Source organism: Adiantum capillus-veneris, chromosome 14 (genome assembly GCF_014529385.1).
Source record: "Adiantum capillus-veneris isolate H3 chromosome 14, ASM1452938v2, whole genome shotgun sequence".
In the NCBI taxonomy this organism is placed as follows: domain Eukaryota; kingdom Viridiplantae; phylum Streptophyta; class Polypodiopsida; order Polypodiales; family Pteridaceae; genus Adiantum; species Adiantum capillus-veneris.
In genome coordinates, this window is record NC_140944.1 from 134,696,129 (window position 1) to 134,720,481 (window position 24,353).

General features: G+C 40.3%; 1 protein-coding gene across 1 annotated transcript; it reads left to right on the forward strand.

Moving 5' to 3' along the window:
• Positions 1–5,842: 5,842 nt before the first annotated feature.
• Positions 5,843–6,533, forward strand: LOC147443180 (pentatricopeptide repeat-containing protein At4g18520, chloroplastic-like). The gene is made up of 3 exons (XM_086529485.1): positions 5,843–6,041; positions 6,158–6,282; positions 6,327–6,533. The coding sequence occupies exons 1-3, from the start codon at positions 5,843–5,845 to the stop codon at positions 6,531–6,533; spliced, it is 531 nt and encodes a 176-aa protein (XP_086385611.1).
• Positions 6,534–24,353: the final 17,820 nt, after the last annotated feature.

Consider the following 24,353-nt stretch of genomic DNA (forward strand, 5'->3'; position numbering starts at 1 on the left):
GCATGTGGTTGTCTTTGCAGCCTCCCGCCCTCCGGCTTCTTGGTGTGCTCTCCTAATAATGGGTCCACGCTTGCTGTCACAGCTGCAACTCCATGTTATTACAACTATTCCACCGCCAACCTAACTTTTCACTTCCATGACCCAAGGTGGTGTTTTTGTTTCCAGCTTTTAAAAAATTAAAAAACCTTTAAGCGGAAAAGAGTAGAGATTTGTGGATAGAATTTAGAGGTATTTGCATTAAATCCACTAAAAAGGTCTTAGATTGTAGGTATTATGGCTGTTAATTATACTTGATCAGGTGCCGATAAAATTTTGAAGGTGGAGTTACACTAAACCTATCTTTTTAGAGAGAGAGAGTGGGACCAATAGCCATCTCTCTCTCTCTCCCTCGGTCCCTCTCTCTCTATCTATCTATCTATATATATATATATATATATATATATATATATATATATATATATATATATGTGTGTGTGTGTGTGTGTGTGTGTGTGTGTGTGTGTGTGTTTGTATATATATAGATATATATTTCTACAGCTGTCTGAAGGACTAATTTAAGACTTCTAGTTTTCATCAAAGACAAGACTTTGTTCTTCAAGCTCCAGAAGACGCAGAGGGAAAAATTGTGGAAACATTCATAGTTTAATCCAATATACTCCCTACCAATAAACAACCATGAAGCAACATATCAATGGCCGACATGTTGATATACATTGGACAAAACACCAAAAAGACAAAATAATATTGATTAGCATCGCAACAAAATAAGCATCGGATATATTACGGCGAAGGTACTATGTAGCTATTCCAAAAATACTTTCTAATCTCAAAAACTCTAGGATGACATTATACATTTCATCTGTTCAACACTCATGGTTTCATAGTCATCCTCACACTTTCCAATGCCTGAAATAACTCCACCTTTGACAACGCAGCCTGATGTATGAATTGGTGAGCCTCAGAGTCCAGGCCAAGTACTTGCAGGAACACATAGTATAGATGCTTACATGGCATGTATGTCAGATGCTTGCTTTCCCTTTTCTGAAAATCCTCACATGTGCATCTAGGGAAGTCTGACATTGTCACAGATTAGTTCACACCTTTTGCAAGAGACCCTTCTGTGCTGACATAGAAGAGATGTGTCTCATTGCACACTACAATCACCTCTTTAAGTAGACCTGCATTCATTGATCTTCCACAATCTATCCGGCTAATAAATTCCTTTGTTAACTTTGAACGCCACTTGACAACCTTCCCATCTCTGAATTTTGGACAGAACCCACTTGGTAGTCTATGCTCTCTAGGAACTGAACGACGATCATCTGTTGCACCACTCCCCCCTCCAAGAACAAAGCCATTTTCTTGGAGGAGCTTTGCCTCACTTGGTTGCACATTAGTACCTTGCGCCACCACCCAAATGCCAGGAGTTGGTCCAGGAGGCCCTACCACCATGTCATGGACCTTCCATGTGTGAGTGTTTGTGTTGTTACAAAACCATATGAATCCTTCCACAATCCCTCCTGGCTGCAATCCATTTGAGGGATATTTCCTTCGGCCCCAAAAGCAAGGAGCAACAACACCCTTTTTGACATCCAAATTACTGTCATTGATGAACCATCCACATCTGTCCCCTTGGTCTCCAACCACACCCAAACAATTCATCTTTCTCCCTGGCTCTGTTCGTCGTATTGCCCACACTGTCTTTGCAACATTTGTCTCATCGCACATCCCACCATCATTTGCTTCACCATCTGGTTTTTGCTTACCAGCCACGGGTGTCGTGACTGTAACATACTTGGGCATGTGGCTATCCTCGTCGAGTAAAACATCTGCATCCACCGAAATAGACCTCTTTCTTCGTACACTCTTCTCTTGCACACTTCTAATCATTTATGGGCTAGAAATTCCAATCTCACGCATTGACGAGTGGGTAAGATCCACTAATCTCTTTGCAACTCCCTTAGATGATGATTCACTTATAAAACGGTCATCTATGTCTTTGATTCCAGGCCCATGGGCACTATGGATGCCCTTCAAATATGCATTGTACCTTACGCTTTGCAGCACTGCCATTGCCATGTCTGCACAAGCCGCTTCATAAAGACTAATGTGGTCTTTGTACCCGACTAATGCACGCATGCTTGCATGCTTCGATTCAGATAGGTTTGTGGAGGGCACAAATGCACCAGAGTCATCTTGAGAAACAAATCTTCCACCCCAGTGAGGAACCCTAATATCCCACCATGACAACCATGTCTCCAACGATGGAACCTCCCCTTGTACTGCATGTCCTGCTTTCCAAAATCTTCTCAACTCTCCCTTACATACCTCGGCTGCATTATCACTAGGGGCATTCCACCACTTGTGGCACAAGATCTTATGCTCTTCCTGAGATGATGCATGAATGCACTTGATGGTGTGTCGTACCATGCTCTGCTCCCAATGAAAAACACAAGATCTTTCCCTCTTGGGATCAGCCTTCTTAGATCCGCCAAAATAAACTGTGCATACAGCTATCCAATTGGCATTAGCCTCGTTAGCCATGAACCCTCTAAAAATAGGTTTCTCAAAGCCTGCTTCAAGAACCACATTGTTTAGCATTTTCCAAAACTCTGTCTGGGCATATTTATTTTCAGCTGTGAATTCACACGATGCAATGGTCAATAGCTCTCAGACAAACGGGTCATAAACGTGTGCAGACATTGTAGGCCAGCCCTGCACTCGGTGAACGTGATCAAAATGTACCCACATCTGCTCCAAATTTCCACCGAGTCGCATCCTATTAACCAAATCAACTCCACTCCCCGGTCCCTTAATGGACATTTTGAATACGTGAGGTTGTTGCATGTCTCTTAGTTGACCTGGATACAAAACACTTTGAATAAATGGATACCGACATCTAGTCTTGAGATCTAATACTGCTTCCAAGCCTTTAGAACTGATGTTTCTTGACTGCTTTGCCTTTTCTAGACATCTTTCAACTCTTCTTTTGTTAGATAATGGAGTTATTGAATCTAAGAACTCAACAAATTCACCATCCCCCAGAGCATTGAGATCATCAACGCTCTCACCAACCAGCCTATCCAATATAACATCTTGAGTAGTGATCCGCTCCAACTGCTTGGCGGTTGTGAAGGGGTTCTTCTTGGCACTCTCTCACAATATGCAATCTATTTGTAATTCAACTGCTCTACTCCTTCCTTCTGCACATGGATGTCTATGTTCTCCTAGATGAATGGCACATCTAGTAGTTTTGTCTTTATCTCTAGGCAAGCAATAGTAAATAACAGCAGGGCAAGTAGCAAGACATTCTGGCATTTGACCACAGTGAAAGAATGTCAAACTGCCATTATCCTTTTCTAGCAAACCTTTTGTACCACAACGAATCAGACGTCCACGCCATTGGACCTCATTCTGCATATTGGAGCACAAATAATACGGACATTCATTGTTTAGACACCTGAGATGTCCACAACATCTACTAAATCTTACAACCCCATTAAAAAAATCACTGCTACATGTCACATACTCTATCCACACATGACTATCATGCTTTTGCTCCATTCCAATCATCCCTGAACCTTTCTTTGAAGGAGGCAATTCATATGCAACATAGCCATCGTAATAAACAGGAAGCTCATGCACACTAATGACCTCTTTGACCTTTGCAGTGCAACATAAAGATTGCTTTGTAGGGGCATTTTTTGAATAATAGATATGACACTTGTGTGAATTGGAGAAACCTGTTCACCGTCCAAGTCAACATCAATGGGTGAAATCCTGCTCCCCTCCATTTTCATCATAGCACAGCTTGAAGAGACATCTACCTTATAGAAATGATGATGGTCATGATCTAAATGAAACGTCAAGTTCCCTTTACCATCATCAGCAGGCTCCAGCTTTACTTGAGCACCTGATAGTGTCAATGGCTTCAAAGAGAACCCTATCCCTTGGATTTCAAAATGCAACTTAATAGCATCTACACCAACTTCAACCACCCTCTTGTCTGACTGCACAATCAACTTAGTTCCCAGTTTGGGCCCAAAGATAGTTAGGTGTCTTGCCATAGATAGTTAGGTGAGAGCAAACGAGAAAATGCCAGAATCATAGATGAGAAATACCAATGCAGACCTGAAGTTACTAGAGAAATACCATAGGAATACCAGTGCACGATTAAATAAATGGTCTATAAATACTTCAAAGCTTTTGATTTATAATTCTTTACCAACAAATAATGAGAAAAGGATGTTCAGTTAAATGTGATTTTCGGAATCACAAGAAATGATGATTGTAAATGTGACGTTTCTAGTAAATGATGAAATGTGACGTTTTCAGGTATGTTTCAGAATCAAAAATATATTTCGTTGTCAATCACATTAAACAAATATGTATAATAAACTTCGTTGTCCATGTGGGCTCGACGGCCAAATCATCATCTCCACTCGTGTACACAATAAAAAAATCTCTGAAAATCTGTTATATTCTAAGTCATGATGACCTCATAAATATTTTTCAAATTTAATAAACCAAGTATTTTTAAAAATACTTTTGAAATAGCTCTTAACAAACCTAGTATTTTTAAAACAAGGAAAACAAGCTTTGCCTAAAAACTTGACGATTAAAGCGAATTCAAGCTGCTCAATCACAGAAGAAACCTAAAAACACAGACAAAGAATCTGCCATGCCTCGCAAACCATCAACTTGTGGGGATTCTTCACAAAGGTACACGAGTCCGCCCTCTCTGCAGAGTTCAAATTTTTTTTTCGTGCTTCAGTTATTAGCGTTAAAAGAGGCATACAAAACTGTGCAAAAGCACAATTTTAGATACCCCTGTTGCGTCTTTCAGAAGCATCGTTTTTGCTTGGAAGGTGCACTAAGGCTGCGTTTTCAGCCAGCTTTTTCACAAGACTGCGTTTTTGTGCTGTATCTGTGAATCGCGTTTTTGTGCCTTCACTGTGTTGATATATAGGATTGATTGTCTGGAGCATGTGAACTCACGCCTTCAGGGCGACGTCGTTGACTGCAATAGGAGCTGCGCAGGTCGTAAAATATGGGTGCTTTATTGTAAATACTTTTGAAATAGCTCTTAACAAACCTAGTATTTTTAAAACAAGGAAAACAAGCTTTGCCTAAAAACTTGACGATTAAAGCGAATTCAATCTGCTCAATCACAGAAGAAACCTAAAAACACAGACAAAGAATCTGCCATGCCTCGCAAACCATCAACTTGTGGGGATTCTTCACAAAGGTACACGAGTCCGCCCTCTCTGCAGAGTTCAAAAAAGTTTTTCGTGCTTCAGTTATTAGCGTTAAAAGAGGCATACAAAACTGTGCAAAAGCACAGTTTTAGATACCCCTGTTGCGTCTTTCAGAAGCATCGTTTTTGCTTGGAAGGTGCACTAAGGCTGCGTTTTCAGCCAGCTTTTTCACAAGACTGCGTTTTTGTGCTGTATCTGTGAATCGCGTTTTTGTGCCTTCACTGTGTTGATATATAGGATTGATTGTCTGGGGCATGTGAACTCACGCCTTCAGGGCGACGTCGTTGACTGCAATAGGAGCTGCGCAGGTCGTAAAATATGGGTGCTTTATTGTAATTTCGTAAATGATTAAAGTTGGGCTGCACAATGATGAGCATTGGAGTGTGCATTGTGCATTGTAATTCTTTCACCTACACACAATGTAGAGAGAGAGAGAGAGAGAGAGAGAGAGAGAGAGAGAGAGAGAGAGAGAGAGAGAGAGAGAGAGAGAGAGTGACAAAAAGACTCAATGCAGAGGCGATGAGAGAGAGCCAGTTGGAGGGCGTGCTGGTCTAGAGAGAGACCCTCGATGAATTACATGAGTAATGCAAAGCTCCCAACAAGGTGAAGCTGAACAGGCACTAGATTGCCTTGAACAGATGTGGTGTGAGGGCATTCCTCCAGATACAGTGACCTATGCTTGCACATTGCAAGCTTGTGCTGTGATGAAGGCTGTTGACGGGTGGAAACAAATCCACAAGGAGATTGTGAGGCAGGGATTGTTGTGGAACCATATTATGTTGGGTAATGTATGCCAAATGTGGACATGTATGCCAAATGTGGTGATGTTTCAACTGGGCGGCGTGTTCTTGAGGAACTCCCGTCTCGGAATGTTGTCACTTGGAGTACATTGATTGCAGGATATGTGCAAGAAGGTGAAGCTGATCAAGCACTGGATTGCCTTGAACAGATGCAGCAAGAAGGCATCCTTCCATATGCGATAACCTATGCTTGTGCATTGAGAGCTTGTGCCACAATTAGGGCTGTCAGAAGGGGGAAGCACATTCATGAGCGCAGGGGCTTTTGCAGAATAATCTTATATTGGGCAATGTGCTCGTGGAAATGTATGCCAAGTGCGGTCATGTTACAGAGGCACGGCGGGTGCTTGAAGAGCTCCCTTTTCGAAATGTTGTCTCTTGGAGTGTATTGATTGCAGGGTACGCTCAAGAAGGCGAAGCTGAGGAAGCACTAATTGCCTTGAATAGATGCAGCATGAGGGTATCCTTCCAGACATAGTAATTGAAGCAAGTCCAAGGTTTCCATATCAGCTGCAAATATCCATGTCATGGGCTCCTTAGCACCTCATCAAGCAGGCAATCCTAATGTTTTTGGAAACTCCTCATTACTTTCTTGGTTAGAATTGCTATGTATACCACTCGATTCTCTGCTTAGCATCCTTTTGAAGGACAGGTGGAGGCTGAGGTTCCTCAGTGGATGAGATGAGCAGGCTTCTGGGTCGAGAGAAGGAGCAGTGTCGAGGACTATGTTGCCTCTAGATATGGGGATTCGGAGAGATAGACAACCTCTTGTAGACTCTATGCACTAGTTGAGTTAGCTTCGTCCCATGGATTGACAAATTAATCGTGGTTCTCGCTAAATCTCCAATAAGATAGGAGTGAGGTTAGACACCCGTCCCACATTTGGCTTCATTGTCGAGGATTGAAGAGACCTAAACTAGGGAAAAACACGAGTGTCTTGTGAAGTTATCCTTTAACTTCCTCTAGGATCTCCTAGAGTCAAACCTTTCTTTTTAAAAATCGCATAGCTTAAGTTTGTCGTCTTTTGCTGTGTAGAGGTAGCTTGGAAGTAATCGTACTTGCTGAGTGCCTTTAGGATTATAGGATTGTAGAACTATATTAGGATTTTGAGAATGATTGATAGACGAGACAAGTCTTATGATCAATGCTCAGGAAACCATAAAAAAGAAGAAAACGAGTGTTTGTGGACACTTTCCACAACCCCATCGCATGAGAACCTATGAGTAGGGTAAGTAGGATCCAAGGTGGATTTCTAAACATTGCTCTCTCCAAAAGAATCATTGTGAGTTTTTATTTGAAGTTGCAGAACTTTAGGTCTATGGCTAGAAATAGCATGAAAGACTCCAAACCACTCAATCCGACTGGACAATATGCTTTAAAAGTTGTATGAACCAGTGGGTAAGCTCAAGGACACATTGAGGTAGAAATTTTAAGAGTTTGCAAAAACTCAGATTATTTACTTTTTTTTGACCATTTTAGGCCAAATTAAGTTTTGACTTGATTCATAGGCTTAAAATAGCTCCTGAAAAGACTGTCCATTGAAAAAGTGCAAAAAAATATTCATTTTGGGCATAAAGTAAATAATCGTAAGTAAATAATCGCGATTATTTACTTTAAAAACTGACCAAGGTTAATACCAGTGACTCATTGCATGGGTACAAACAACTTTTGTAAAGGCACATAGGATTTTGATCACCAAACTGGCAAAAAATTGGGTAAAAACTAAAGTCTGTACTGACTTTTGGGAACTTGAGTGTAAATTGGGGAAAAAATTGTCCAAACTCAATAAAATTTGATTCATAGGCTTATATTGATGTGATAGACATGCGTACATGCTCATTTGACCAAAAAGATGCAAAAATTTACCAAAAGTAAATAATCATAATTATTTATATCTCCCCCATTTTCAACTTTTTTGTAAGTTAGCATACCACTAGTTTTGCCAAGTTGTAATAAGCCCACAAACCAAATTTGGTAAGATTTCGATCATTGGATAGAAAATTGTGACCAAATTTGCAAAGTCAGTGTGCAAACAGAAACTGACGACCATTTGACCAAAAAATTTTCAAACTTGATGAAACTTGGCTAGAGACCTTAAGTTGAAGTGCTTAACAGATATGTGTCAAGATTGGAACAAAAACTTGCAAAAAATTAGCTAGAGTAAATAATCGCGCTTATTTACATCCGCTTCAAAAATTGACAATCTTGCACATTTGAGTATGCCACAAGGTCAAGCATATCAAGTAGACCATAAAATCAATTTTGGTGAAATTTGGATCACAAAAGTGGTACTTAAGCCAGATTCTTGAAAACCGAGTCTGCGGACACAAAACAGTGGCTAAACTTGAGCAAATTTTATCCAGACTTAGTGAAACTTGTCCAGGGATCTTAACAGGTTGCATACTTGGCAAACCAAGACAAAAACTGCACAAAACTAACAAAAGTAAATAATCGTGATTATTTACTACTGCTACACAGAGACACCAATTTTGACTTTTGAACTTGTACATAGACCAACATAATACAAGGCCACCGAGAAATTTTGGGTTCAATCGGATCCAAATTGGTACATGTTCACTCAGTTTCTAGGTTGCAGATTAATCCTTTGATTTTTTGCCAAAGTCAAATCTGAAAGTCTCAATTGCTGATTCCCATAGCTCGATTTGAAGTGACCCACATAGACCAATCACAATAGCTAGCGAAAACTATACCATCTTTCTGAAAGAATAGCTAACTTGATCAAAATTGATACAGGAATCAGGTTGTAGACAAGGAATCGGCAGCTTGACAGAAGTTGCAATCCAGTCAAGTGGAAGAAATTGACGACGAGTCAATCCAAAGGTAAGTACTCTATCCAAGGCTTCACAAATCTTTATGAACCTTAGATCTGGTCGTGTACTAGGAAATCAGGGCATACTTGGAGAAACCTCTAGTAGAGTATTCACTAAAGAAAGAGTGAATCAAGGCAACCCCTTGCACACTATTCTTGAAGAAGTCTCATACACTTTTTCAAATTCAACATCTAAAATGTCTTCCTATTCGACTTTCTCAGAAACCGAAACGACAATGCGCTACAAGCATATACTCTCATTTTATAAGACTAATCGTCATGAAGCTCAGGTTTACCTGGATCCTAACGAACAGTATACTATTCGCATTGATGACCATGGTATTGAGTTCAAAGAGGAGATTAGGGCAAACAAACAAGGAAAAATGTACATGGATAGAAACGGAACTTAGTATTTGCAAGTTGATAACCCTCACGTGATAGACAAATGGGGGTTAGAAGTAAACACCATAATTCCAGATATGGCAGCAAAAGAAGGACCACCAACTTTAGAATTCAAGGGATATAATCAAGTTGATTTGAAGTCTTTGAAACGGCTTAGTACAGACAGTCCTAGGATCGGAGTCTATTGTTGGGAGGATAGAAACGTCAAGGATCTTCTGTGGACTTTGCATGCCAAATCAGGACAACTAACGCCTATGAAGATCATCTATATCTTCGAGATCAAAGATAAGGGATCAAGAGATCTACGAACCTACCTGTTTAAGGATTGTTATAACAACAACTTTTTTATGATGACTCCCGAGGAGGTGAAACCAACCAAATACCAAGGGTATTCCATAAGGGATTGGATATTGGGCCAAGGACTAGAAACTTTTCCAAGAGATGAACACCATGAGAGATCTTCTGAGAGTAATATTAAGAAACCAGAAACCACCTCATCTCACGAAGAAAATCGGGTGACACTAAAGCCAGTCCAGGGCTACATGAGTCACTATTTCCAACAGACTGGTTTGAAGGACTAGACTCGGAACACGACCAATTGCCAGGAGACCGGGAGTTGAACCAAATAGATGTGTCAGATCAGTTTATTTTCAAAAATGGGTCAAAAAATACAGTGGATCATGGGATCCATACAACCACTTAGCAAACTTTTAGGAAAGTACTAAGAGAAAAACGCATGTTCGATTTCCATACTCAATTCGAGGGGTTTGAATGACATTATAAGGAAAAGCATTGACATGGTTCCAAAACATTCCACCAAGGTCAATCATGGACTTGAACACATTAGCTCAAGGATTTCTAGCTGCTTGTTCCAAAACAGGGATCAAACACAATACGGTAGCTCAAATCTACAGCTTTAAACAGAAACAAGGTGAGTCTGTTAGGGATTGTGAAACTCAAATGAAGCAATACATTGCAAGATGCCTAGAGCTAGAGATACCTGCTGCAGAAGAACGAGTAGTATCATTGTTTCTAGAGGGACCGCTAAACAAAGAACTTCATGCTATGTTGTATAGCAAGAAGCATACAACCCCAGAAGAGTGTGTGTCAGATGCTATTGACTTAGGAGACAATTGTGATATTTTCAACAAAGAAGATGTCCCTAAAGATAACCAAAGCGAGAAAACAGCATCCACTAAACTAGCTCAAGTGGAAACGGCTGCTGCAGCACCACTTTCAGCCATAGAAGACATGCTCAAAAGGGTGAATGACATGATGAATAACATGCAAAATGCACCTATGTGAGGACCAAGACAAGGGATACCTCAACAGGGACAACCAATTAGGCCGCAAAAATGGTGTGCAACTTGAGGGTAAATGGACCAACCGTGAGATGAATGAGTGCTACTACCAGCCAAATTATGATGGGAATGTTCAGTACGTGCCTATGAGGCCACAAGGACAACCCATGTATAGATATCAACCTAATATGGCCCCAGCTCAAAGACCATCTATGGGTATGGAAAGACCTCAACCCGTGTTGGGTCAACAACCTCCATATCCAGGACATAATGCAGTTCTTGTATAATACATGCATCCAGAGGGAGTCATAGGTGAACAAGCACTAGTGCCCGTTACACCCTATGCTGAGCCTAGTCCATCTACAGTAATGGTAGAAGGATATTGGTATAATTCACATCCACGACTAATGGAAGAACCTGTGACTTATGCTCCACTAGAGCTTGCACCAATGTATTATGTAGCTAATCAAGGTGTCAGACCTCCTATGGTAAGACCCATGATTAAGCCAAGAACGGAAAACTATCATAACTGTGGTGCAGATGATCATTGGAAAATGGAATCTCCATCATACAATGGCGTATTGGCTTCACTTTTTATATCATCATAGATAATCCTTTTTGAATCCATGATCGTCTCGATCATTTCATCGATCTTGGGCTCAAACATTGCCTCGTTGGGAATGTGGTCTGCATGATCATCTTCTGAGTTGTTAGAAGCTACATCTTGTGGCCTCACATATGTTACTTGACCAAAGCGCCTACGAACATGTCTATTGGGTTGCAAGATTGCTGCATGTTGGCCTGCGTCAGAGTCCAACGAGTTATAATTGGCAACAACTCGATCTATAATAGATGGATCAAACTCACCAAATTCGCGAACGTGCTGCAAAGAAACGCGTCTTGTCCGTCACACAGCATGCTTGCATTGATTACAAGGACATAAGATCCTTGTTGAGAGACAAGTTTTTTGGTTGAACGGCCCCACATCCACGTCACTACTCATAATGAGGATAAAAACCTTATAACCTGGACATAAATTTAATCTTCTATTTGGCATCCTCTGTCTTTTATCTCTCTCTCTCTCTCTCTCTCTCTCTCTCTCTCTTTGTTCACACTGTAAACTACCTCACATTCTCTAGTCATGTCCAATCTCTGCACACCTTGGTCTAGAGGTGCATGGAGATCAGACCACCTGGTTATAATCTTGTCTTTATTGGTCAATGTCTATATTTTTGGGTACGAGAAATCTACACACTCACGTCTACATGATAGTGCATGTAGTGGACAAAACCCCTTTGCCTCTTCTTTAGCTGTAGCATTTCACATCATCTTAACATCTCTTCACAGTAGATCTTTGTTCGAGGGATTACTTAGCACGTTACATGTTGGCCTCCAATTTGAGTATCATGCCGTTGAAAGCTTTCCAACTTAAGGTCGCATCCGTAGAGAGGAAGAGAGGGATCACCGTTCGTCTAACTCTAATTTCTTTACCGTAATCCCGAGGTAGACTAATATAAAAACTCAATTTAAAATCTAACCTAATTGAACATGTGGTGATTCGCGGTTAATTGAATATGGTAAGTGTGTGAGTTAATAAGTGTCAGATTCTGATGGGAATATACCTATTGTTGTGTAACTAGTGTTTGCTCTTTGGGCAAAGCACTCCTTCATTGACATGCACCAAAATCTAACATAAATCTAATCTAATCTTAAATCAAACATAAATCTAGATCTAATCTAATCTTAAACTCAGAATAAACCTAAATCTAATCTAATCTTAAATCTAACCTAAACCTAAATGTAATCTAACTTAAATTTAAATTTAATCTAGTTAATTTTAAATCTTGTTTTAATCTTAAATCTAAATCTAATTTAATATTAAACTCAACATAAACATAAATCTAATCCAATCTTAAATCCTAAACCTAAATGTAATCTAACTTAAATCTAACATAGCTAGCTAATCTTTAATACTTTCTTAATTTTAAATCTAAGGTAATCTTAATCTACCGTAAATCTAAATCTAACATAATCTTAAACTCAACATAAACATAAATCTAAATGTAACATAACCTAATCTAATTTAAATCTTAACCTAATCTCTCTCTCTCTCTCTTTGTTTTCTCCCCTTATCTCTCTCTTTCGTCTTCTCCCCCCTCTCTCTCTCTTTGGTTTTCTATTTTCTCTCTCTTTCTCTTTGTTCTCTCCTCTCTCTCTCTCTCTCTCTCTCTCTCTCTCTCTCTCTCTTTCAAAGCCACAATGTGTGTGTGTGTGTGTGAGAGAGAGAGAGAGAGAGAGGGAGAGAGAGAAAGAAGGGAAGGGAACATGAGAGAGAGGAGAGGGAAGGAACATACATGCATCTCCTTCCTCTCCTCGTGTGTGTGTGTGTGTGTGGGAGGGGGGGGAGAAAGAGAGAGAGAGGGAGAGTGTGGATTACCTCTTTGCTTGAGCGTCGAAAACTTAGATCTGAGTTTTCGGGCGCTCTCGGTTTATTTTTTACCCATGTCAGCGTCGCTATAAGCGTCACTATGTAACAAATGAAATAGCGACGCCCATAGCGATGCTGATAGCGGCGCTGTGATTTTCACTTTTGAGTGTTGTACTGAGAGCGTCGCTAATGTGAAATACCTCTTGTAGTAACTTATTTTAGGCGTATAGAATGTGTTTAAGTCAAAATTTTCAAGTTTTGCAAGAAAAAGTTGATTGCTGTAAATAATCGAGATTATTTACTTTTGCAATATTTTGGCTTGATAAATGTATCATCACCTCACGTATCACTTGTACACACCTATTACATACCAAATTTCAAATATGAGCCAAAATGATCAATTATAACTTGGAAATTTGCCAAAAAACGCAAAGAAATCCTTGCAAGCCAAATCTGAGTTATGAGTCACATTTTTTGATCCAAATCACCTCATATCACATACACAAGGTCTACACCATGCCTAGAACCAAGTTGCACCAAAAAATGTTCATCTTGATGAAAAAGTTAACAATCATGATTATTTACTTTTTAGCTAAGATGGGGGAAATTTGCAACTTTGCCATCATAGGACCAAAGTACATGATGTCCTAAGCCCACTAACCAAGTTTGAACAAATTTGGAGCTCAAAATCTCAAAATTCCTTTACATCTACTGTTTCAGAACCTAAAGCCTAAATCTGGCACAATTTTCATCATGTGCACTCAAATGAGCCCATATTTCACTCAGAATATCTATTTGGTATATACTTCAAGTCTATAATATCAAAATTGCAAAAAGTCAAAAAAATTACTCAATTGTAAATAATCGTGATTATTTACTTTTGTTGCAATTTTTTGTTTTGACTTCAAGAATTTGATCTTTACATTTTTTATGCATCTATGCATGTTCAAAAATTGATTTGAAGCAAATTGGACTCAATTTGTCATCAATTCAGACTGCAGGACATTTCAGAGAAGATCTGTCAAATGTGCTAACTTTGACACTCTATTCACTTAATAGGAGCCACGCAAGCTGCAGAGAAGGCCAAGAAGAGCGTTTCTCAAAAGGAGAAGCTGCAAGAGCTACCACCATACCAACTAGACCCCAATTCAGTAAAAACAGTCAAAGCGGCATGTTAGCATATACATGTGGTAGTGATGTGTGTGAAAACACTAGGACCGCCGGGGAATTTTTTCCCTCCTTAGGAGGTTTTTTCCCCCGAGCATTGTATATATGTCCTTGACTCTAGGGCTATCTATCTTTCCATTGCACACTAAGTAACACACTCTCTATTGTGTGCCTTGAACTTCCTTTGTCTTCTCCAAGCCGTGTGCGTTTCTATGCAACCCTAATTCCAACAATTGGTATCAGAGCAGGTTACGTCCTCCCTGGCTTAATCGCCAGCTGCTCAGCACATGCCTGCTCACTTTCTCCGATTACAATGAGGTTTGGCAAGCGTTCGCAGGTCGACAAACATTTTGGGAAAGCTCATAGAGCTTGGTCTGCTCAGATTTTTGATTTGGGCTCATTTCAGCCTCCGTTTCCACTACAGACAGGTGTGCACATGCTATTTTATCATTTTGTGCAGAATTTCTATCAGTGCCATTTTCTGCATAACAGGTGCCTTACAATCTTCTACGGTTTGTGCTACATAGCACTTGTTGTTCCCGCTTTGTTTCTCCTCTTTTCGAGCAATTTTCACATCAGGTGCAACATTTACCATGGCTGACAACAACATAGATGTGTTCGAGATGTTTGCTGCTGAGGACAGGTTGGATGGGGACAAATACCCTATGTGGGATTACATGATGCAACATCTTCTTGTGTCAAAGGGCGTCTCGAATATTGTGCAGGGCATTGATGTACGTCCTGGTTCTGAGGATGCAGGCGATGTTGAGGATGTTGCACGTCTTGCTGCTATTAGAGTTGTTTTGCCTACGGTAGAACAATCTCGTTGGGATGTAAAGGATGTGCAGGATCATGCATTGATTGCGTTGTCTATGAAGTGCACCATTGTTCCTCACATTCTTTCAGCAAAATTTGCAAAACAGGCTTCGGATATATTGGCTGGTCTTTATGCAAGTCGCAATGAGGCTAAAATTGCTTTGCTGCATAAAGAGCTGGAGTCGAAGATTATGCACGAGGAAGATGATATGGACACTTTCCTTGCTAGTGTCAAGGATATCAATGAGAAACTTATTTTTATAAGTGAAGTCATTTCAGACAGTTTCCTTGTGTAGACTGTTCTTGATGCCTTACCAGATTCCTACCAGACTTTTGCTAGTACTTGGAGACTGATGACCCAAAGAAATCCTGAAGTTGTCAAGCTTGATGCATTGTGCACATTGCTGTTGCAAGAGTCACTTTTTAGAAAAAACAGGACTAGGCAACGTGCAGTTCAACAGGGACAGTTGAATAGGTTGCAGCTTGTGCATAGTGATGTTTGTGGGCCCATGCAAACTCCTTCCTTGGGCAATTACCTTTACTTTGTGACTTTCATTGATGATTACTCCAGGCATGCATGGGTATTTTTGCTTAAAGCAAAGTCCAAAGTTTTTATGTTCTTCAAACAATTTCTAGCTATGGCTGAAAATGTCTTGAAAATGTACTATGGGCACCCTCCGTTCCGATCGGGGGGGGGGGAGTATATATCTCATGAATTCAATGTATTTCTGGCTAGTCGTGGGATAAAACACCAATGTCCAGTGCCTTATACACCTCAGCAAAATGGTGTTGCTGAGAGGAAAAACAGGTCACTTACGGAAATGGAACGATGTATGGTCAAAAGTCAAGCTTTGCCGCATTGCTTTTGGCTTGAGGCCATCATGTGTGCCACTTATGTACTAAACAGGTGTCCTACGAAAGCTTTGCAGTCTATTACTCCATATGAAGCATGGCATGATAGAAAGCCTTCTATTGAGCACATGCGTGTTTTTGGTTGTTTGGCATATGCTTTGGTGCCACAAACATAGTGCAGAAAATTGGATGATAAGGCTATCAAATGTATCTTTGTTGGTTATAGTGTTGAAAGCAAAGGTTACAGATTGTATCATCTGCAAACAAAACATATTCGGGTTTCACGGGATATAGTGTTTGTGGAAGATTTTGTTCAGCCCTTGCTGTCATGTACTAGAGACAGTAATGCAAGCTCACATGACATTTATCACACTTTGTTGCCTCTTTTCAATGGTGGAAATACGAATGTAAGTTCCAATGAAGCAAATGTACAGCCTATGGGGGTTTCTGAAAATGTTATAGGTCGACCTATTACTGATGCAGATGTACATGATGTACTTGATGAGGAAAGGGCTGAAAATGAGCACGCTAGAGGCATGCAAAATGGTTGGTGCACACTTTGCATGACAGTAAATTGGATGCACATTTGTCTAGTCGTACTCGTTCAGGCTCTTGCCATGCATCTTATGCATCAGATTGTTATGCTTTGGCTGTGTCTAGCTTACATGATGTTGAGGAGCCTCTGTCTTTTGATGAAGCACAAAATTCAAAAAATTGGATCGCTGCCATGCAATCAAAATATGATGCACTTATAGAAAATGACACATGGAATTTATGTGATTGCCTCCTGGCAAAAAGGCCATTGGTACGAAGTGGGTTTACAAGTTGAAATGCAAGCCGGTTGGTGAGATCGATCACCATAAGGCTTGACTTGTTGCAAAGGATTATGCACAGAAAAAAGGCATAGATTACAAAGGAACTTCTGGTCCCACTTGTCGTATGACTACTGTGCATTTTCTATGTGCATTGGCAGCTCATTTTGGTTGGGATGTACATCAATCAGACATTGTTACTGCTTTCTTGAATGGTGACATATTTGAGTTAGTTTATGTAACGCATCCTCGCAGTTTTGTCATAAAAGGACAAGAGGACAAAGTGCGCAGATGCAAGAAGGCTTTGTATGGGTTGAAGCAATCTCCTCGTGCTTGGTATGAGAAATCTGACACTCATTTGGTCAAACCAGGCTTTTGTAACAGTCCAACAGAAAGCACATTGTATGTAAAGCGTGAGGGTGATGTACTTCTCATTGTGGCTCTTTATGTCGATGATTTGCTGATCACTGGACCAAATGAGAGACATATTGTTGAATTTAAGGCTGATTTGAATGCTACTTTCAAGATGAAAGATTTGGGGCTGTTGCATCATTACTTGGATATACAGTTTAAGCAGTGTGATGGTGGTATTGCCTTGTGTCAGAAATGTTACATAGACATTGCTGTGTAAGTTTGGACTTGAGGATTGTAAACCTATTGCCACACCCATGGAAATAGGTTTGAAGTTGAGTCTACATGATGCTGGCGATCCTGCTGATGTCACTCTTTATCAAACTGCTGTTGGGTGCCTTATTTATGTATGCAACACAAGACCGGATATTCAGTTTGCAGTCTCACGCAGATTTATGCATAGCTTAGGGTCTAAGCATTGGCGGGCTGTCAAGAGGATTTTCTGCTACCTTAGTGGCACTTTACATCTTGGCTTGTTTTATTTCAAGGGGGGATCATTGTCGCCATCCACTATCCATCGGCGGCAAAATGGGGAGGAAAACAACCAACATATGCTAAAGCATGTTCCAAATCTGACGCGATAATGTAGACTAAGCCCAAAGTGTTCTATTGTGTGAGAAAGGACTCAGATTGGGCTGGTTGTCTTGACACGCGAGTTTCCACAAGTGGTTTTTGTTTCGTGCTTGGCAGTTCATGTATCTCATGGTTGAGCAAGAAGCAACCTACTGTGGCCACTTTGAATTGTGAGGCTGAGTAAAGGGCAGTCTTCACAGCTACGGTTGAGTGTGTATGGTTCAGACGCCTTATGGCTGATCTGGGTGTTGGATAGGACACTACCAACACTATCTACACTGACAGTCAGAGTGCATTGGCAGTTGCAAGAAACCCAGTTTTTCATGCTCGCACAAAGCACATTGAGGTGCATTACCACTATGTTAGGGAGAGGCTCTCAGTGAGAGATCAACTTGGCTTATGTGCCAACATAGGGCAACCTTGCAGATCTTTTCACAAAGGCATTGTCTCATGAGAAGCTTGAAGCTTTCCGCAAAGCTTTGGGCTTATTCCCCTTTGTGGACTGAGCATGTCCTCAGGGCATGGCCCTTCCCTTTACTCATGTGCCAGCTCTCGTTCACCGCATCACTCCAGGGGGGATTTGTTACCATATACATGTGGTAGTGATGTGGGTGAAAACACTAGGACCGCCGGGGCATTTTTTCCCTCGAGCATTGTATATACGCCCATCACTCTAGGGCTATTTATCTTTCCATTGCACACTAATAACACGCTCTCTATTGTGTGCCTTGAGCTTCCTTCATCTTCTCCAAGCTGTGTGCGTTTCTTTGCAACCCTAATTCCAACATCGAAAGAACAGTTGGAGGAAACAACACCACAATATTCACAGGTAGATTTAATAGCGAAGAAGGACATCAGGTAGAATTGCAACTTCTATCAAAAGAAGTCTATAAATCGCAACAAAACGCAAGACAAAACAAGCTAACAAAAGGTTGGGGCTCAGAGAGTTCTACAAACAAGAGCCATGTGGAGTGGATTTCCAGAAAGCACATGAACTCCTATCCACAATCAAAGAAGATGGGACGGCCTAGATCTCTGACCAACAAGGAAACAAAGTTGAAGTAGTAGTTACGAAAGAGATTGTAGCCGAAGCTCTCAAACTACCGACAGAAGGAATGACCATGAGGACAAGGGACAGGAAAACAGCAGGCACTTTCACCAAGGAAACTGCTACAGCCACCTTTCCCGATCTCATCAAAAAATAGGTAAAAGAACTTGCAAGATTATACCACCAATACTTCCACTTTCTCGCAAAGAGGCCGCCAAGGTACACGACACCCAATCATGCGGTTGCGACGGCCACATTTACACAAGTTTTAAAGTCGACAACCAGGCAACCCATTGATCACGCGTAGTACGTGTTGTCCACATTGAAGGGGACAAAAAAAGAGGGTAAGATAACATATTAGGAACACCTGAAGTTCTCACAAGAATTGCCTACCATGCTATTGGCATGGCAAATAAATCTACCACTTGCCCCAGATCAGAACACATGGATAGTGTCTGCACAACCATCTCCTCGAGCCACAAGATCTACCAAGAGAGCTTACAAATCCAATGAAGAATCTTTCGAGAGCTCTCCAGAACGGCATAGCAGTGAAAGCTCCGACAATGAGGAAAGAAGAGCATGCATCGAGGAAATGAAAAGAAAAGTAGTGGCAGCACATCAAGAGGAGCCACAACTAAAGCATGCAAGATTTGAGAGAGAAAAGCACTCCTATGAATGAAGCAACCAAGCTCAAGGCAAGGACCCTGCAAAGTGGGTCCCTGTAGAAGTAAAAGGACCAAGAACAAAGCACCCTGCACAAAGAGAAGCAGAAGATCCTAAGGATCTATTGGAAAGGATGTATCAAGAGGAAGAAGCATTGAAGCTGAAAGAAGCTCAAGAAGCAGAAAAGAAAGCTAAACATGCGGCGGAGCAGCAAAAACAAGCAGAAGAAGCAACCGCACAAGGAGAAGCCCAACATGAACAGGGTGACATGTCTCCCCAACCTTCTTCACCTGCTACAGAACATCATGACCATCCCATTCCAAGCCCTCCACCATCACCAGCACATAGAACCACACAAGCTGAGCCCACTAAGGAAAAATAGCCTGAACAGAAAGAAGCAACATAATTTGCATAACAGGAAGCCACTACCCAGGACCAAGCCAAAGCAAAAGAACCAAAGCCGGAAAGAGAAGCAAGTCCTGCACAAGAGGACACAACAAGGTTTGAGCAAAGAAGAGACAAGGAAAAAGAGGAAACCCCTTCTACCTCCACACAGCATGAAATGGTCAAGGCATCCATGAAGCCTCAAGATGACAATGCAGAAGAGGGTGAACCACAGCCTCAAGGGCAAGAACAACCAGCCACCATGACCCGGCTGAGAGAGTCACAAGAGACTGCCAAAACGTCTAGGCAGCTCAGAAGAAATGAAGACTGGCAAAAAAACTGTGCAAAAACCTGAAGACTATTTCAGTCCATAAATCATTGTAAGAACACTTATTATTGTGATAAATTCGGAATATTGTAACTCTTACTTTCCGGATAAACTTTGTAATTGATGATCCGGGGCTACCAGCTTCTAGATTGTATCAACCTTTCATTACCCATCTTCAGTGAGAGCTCCCAGATTATTAGTTTTGACCACCAAAAAAACCTTGGCTAAGGTATAAAATCCAATTTTTGTAAGTTATTTTTAAGTTTATGGATAATGAAATACACAGCGCGAGCTAACGGTGCTCACTTCTCTCCTTCTCACGCTTCCTACTCCCTCCCCGGTTGTCACATTGCAGTCGCGTTTGTTGCATTGCAACCGCAGATAAGAGCTCTACGCATTGATGTAAGCATTTCACAGTATTTTGTAGCTTTTGGCATCGTCGACCCGAGGCTTAATTTCACCATAAGTAGGAACTTACACTTCAAAATAAAAAACTAAGTATAGGCGGGGTATTGGGGCATCATTGCTAAGCATTAAGATGCATTCTCGATCGAAAATGACTAGGCCAAAAATCCACTGCTGTTAATAATTACGATTTTTGCACTTCACCTAAAGTGGGATTTTAGACCATAAGCTTGTGTGCTTAGGTCTTATAAACTTGTCCTAGAAGTTTTGTTACGTTTGGATGTCATTTGATACTGTAACGAAAGTGATTTGTTTGCCAATGAGCGATTGGCTTTTGGTGATTTCAGACACTTGAGTGTAGCTTGAGTTAGATGCGAGTCGTTTGTTGTTTTTCGAGAGATTGACAACCTCTGGTAGCCTCTATGCACTAGTTGAGTCAGCTTCGTCCCATGGATTGACAATTTTATCGTGGTTCTGACTAAATCTGCAATAAGATAAGAGTGAGGTTAGACACCTGTCCTACATTTGCTTCTTTGCTGCCTCTTGAAGCACCTTTGAAGAATTTTTGTGAAGGTTGTATTTTGGTTAAGATGCAATGCTCAAAGTTTCCAAATAATGGTTCAATAAGGGCTACATCTAGATTGCAACTTAAGCATAGTGATGTTTAAAGGCCTATGCAAACTCCATTCTTAGGCAATTACCTATATTTCATGATTTTCATTGATGGTTACTCTAGGCATGCATGTCTGTATCCACTTAAAGCTAGGTCAAAAGTGTTCATGTACTTCAAGCATTTTCTAACTATGGCTGAAAAAGTCTCAAAATGCATTATGGGCATCCTCTATTTAGATCAAGGTGGGGAATATATGTCTCATAAGTTTAATATGTTTCTGGCTAATCATGGCATAAAACACCAATGTACAATGCACTAAAGCAAAACAGAGATGGAACCATGTATGACCAAGATTCAATATTCGTTTTGTCTCGAGGCTATCATGTGTGGTAATTACGTACTTAACATGTGTCCTACAAAATGTTAGTAGTCAATGAGTTCCTAGGAAGCATGTCATGATAAAAAGCCATCTATTGATCACATGCACATTTTTTATTGTTTAGCTTATGCTTTGGTGCCACAAACACAACACAAAAAATTGGATGATAAGGTTGTTAAATGCATTTTTTGTTTTTTGTTACAGTATTGAAAGCAAAGGTTACAAGTTATAGCATCCACAAACAAAATGTATCTTGACTTCATAAGATTTATGTTGTGGAAGATTCTATTCAACCTTTCTTATCATGTACAAGAGACAATAATGTAAGCTCATAAAACATTTATGACACTTTTTTGCCTCTTTTCAATGGTAGAACTTGAATGTTAATCCCAATGAGGAAAATTTACAACCTATGAAGTTTTCTCAAAATACTGTGGATCAACCTACTATTGATACATATGTCCATGATGTACTTGATGTGGAAAGAGCTAAGAATGAGCAAGCTAGAGGTATGCCAAAATGGTTGGTGCATACTTTGCATTTCAGCAAATTGGATGCACCTATGTCTAGTCATACTCGTTCAGGTTCTCGCCATGCATCTTATGCATTGCATTTTTATGCTTTGGCCCTGTCTAATTTGTATGATGAGGAGGAACCTCTTTCTTTTAATGAAGCACAGAATTCTGAAAATTGGATGGCTACCATGCAATCAGAAATTATAGAAAATTACACATAGATTTTATGTGATTTTCCTCCTGGCAAAAAGGCCATCAGTACAAAGTGGGTTTACAAGTTGAAAATTAATGCGGATGGTGAGATTGATTGCTACAAGGCTTGACTTGTTGCAAAGGTTATACATAGTAGAAAAGCAAAGATTATGAAGAGACTTTTGCTCCCACTTTTTGTATGGGGGCTATTGTTTGTTTTCTCTGTGCATTGGTAGCTCACTTTGGATGGGAATCAAAAATTGTTACTGATTTCTTGAATGGTGATATATTTGAGGAAGTTTATGTAATGCAACCTCATGGTTTTGTCAAGAAAGGACAAGAAGATAAAGTGTGAAAATGTAATAAAGCTTTGTATGGGTTGAAGCAGCCTCCTTGTGCTTCGTATGAGAAATTTGACACTCTTTTGCTTAAACGAGGCTTTTGTAATACTCCAATAGAAAACGCTTTTTATGTAAAGTGTGATGAGGGTGATGTATTTCATATTGTCGTTCTATATGTAGATGATTTGTTGATTACTAGTTTGAATGAGACACACATTGTTGAATTCAAGGCTTATTAAATGCTACTTTCAAGATGAAATACTTGGGGCTTTTTCATCATTATTTGGTCATACAATTTTAAGCACCGTGATGGTGGTATTGAAACAAGCTACATTGAGACATTACTATAAAAGTTTGGACTTGAGGATTGCAAACCTATTGCTACTCCAATGGAAACAGTTTTATAAATTTATTCTTCATGATGCTAGTGATCCTGCCGATGTCACTCTTTATCAAAAAAAAAATTAGATGCCTTATTTATGTAGGCAATATGAGGTTGGATATTCAATTTGATGTCTCACATATTAGTAGATTTATGCATAGTCCAAGGTCTAAGAATTAGTAGGTTGTCAAGAGAATATTTTGCTACTTGAGTGGAACTTTACATCTTGGCTTGTTTTATCCCAAGGGAGAATGATTTTCACTAGATTTACATGCTTTTTTAGACTCAAATTGGGCTGGTTGTTATGACACGCACGTGTCCACAAACGGTTTTTGTTTCATGCTCGATTGTTCATGCATATTATGGTTGAGCAAAAAGAAACCTAATGTGGCCCTACTTCCTATTGTGAGGCTGAGTACAGGGTAGTATTCATAGCTATGGTTGAGTGTGTATGGCTTAGATACCTTATGGTTAATTTGGATGTTGGATAGGACACTACCAACATCATCTATACTGATAGTCAGAGCGTATTGGCAGCAATGAGGAACCCAATTTTTCATGCTCGCACAAAGCACATTGAGGTTCATTATCACTATGTCAGATAGAGACTCTTATGAGGAGAGATTAGCTTGGATTATGTGCTCATAGAGGACAAACTTGTAGATGTTTTCACAAAGGCATTTCCTCATGAGAGGTTTGAAGCTTTTCACAAAGATTTGGGCTTGCTTCCCTTTGTAGATTGATCATGTCCTCAGGGCATGGCACTTCCCTATACACTATGTGCTAGCTCTCTTTCACCGCATTACTCCAAGGGAGGATTTGTTAATATATGTGGAGTAGTGATGTGTGTGAACAGACTTAGGACCGTTGGGGCATTTTTTCCCCTCACTAGGAGGGTTTTTCCCTCGTGTGTTGTATAAATGAGCATCATTCTAGGGCTAAATTATCTTTCCATTGTGCACTAAGAAATATACTCTTTGTTGTGTGGCTTGAACTCCTTCATCTTCTCCAAGCTATGTGTGTCTCCTTGCAACATTGATCCCAAAAATATTCAACCTCATTTCAATTAGTCTTTAGTCCTTGTTCTACATTTTTTGTCTTCAAATAGCAACTCCATAATTTCTTGAAGTTCTTTTCGTGCTACTTGTACGAGGAGCTTTGTCTTCTCTGACTCCAAGGTGGCCTTCTGCACCTTGTTAGTTGAGCATTGGGTCTGTCAAATTCCCTTAGTAACTTTGTTGGAGAGAGTCACTGCTTCAATCTGCTAGCTATTCATTCAAAAAATGTCCTTTTTGTAACTCTCCTAGAGTCTTCCATGATATACTCTTCTTTCAAGGCTAATTTTAATGCTTCCCAACTTCTCCATTCCCTTCCTTAATTTTTCTTAGTTTCTCTCTAATCTTAGGAATGACAACTAGCTCAACGCTTTGTATCATCTCACCTTCTGGTAGTCAAT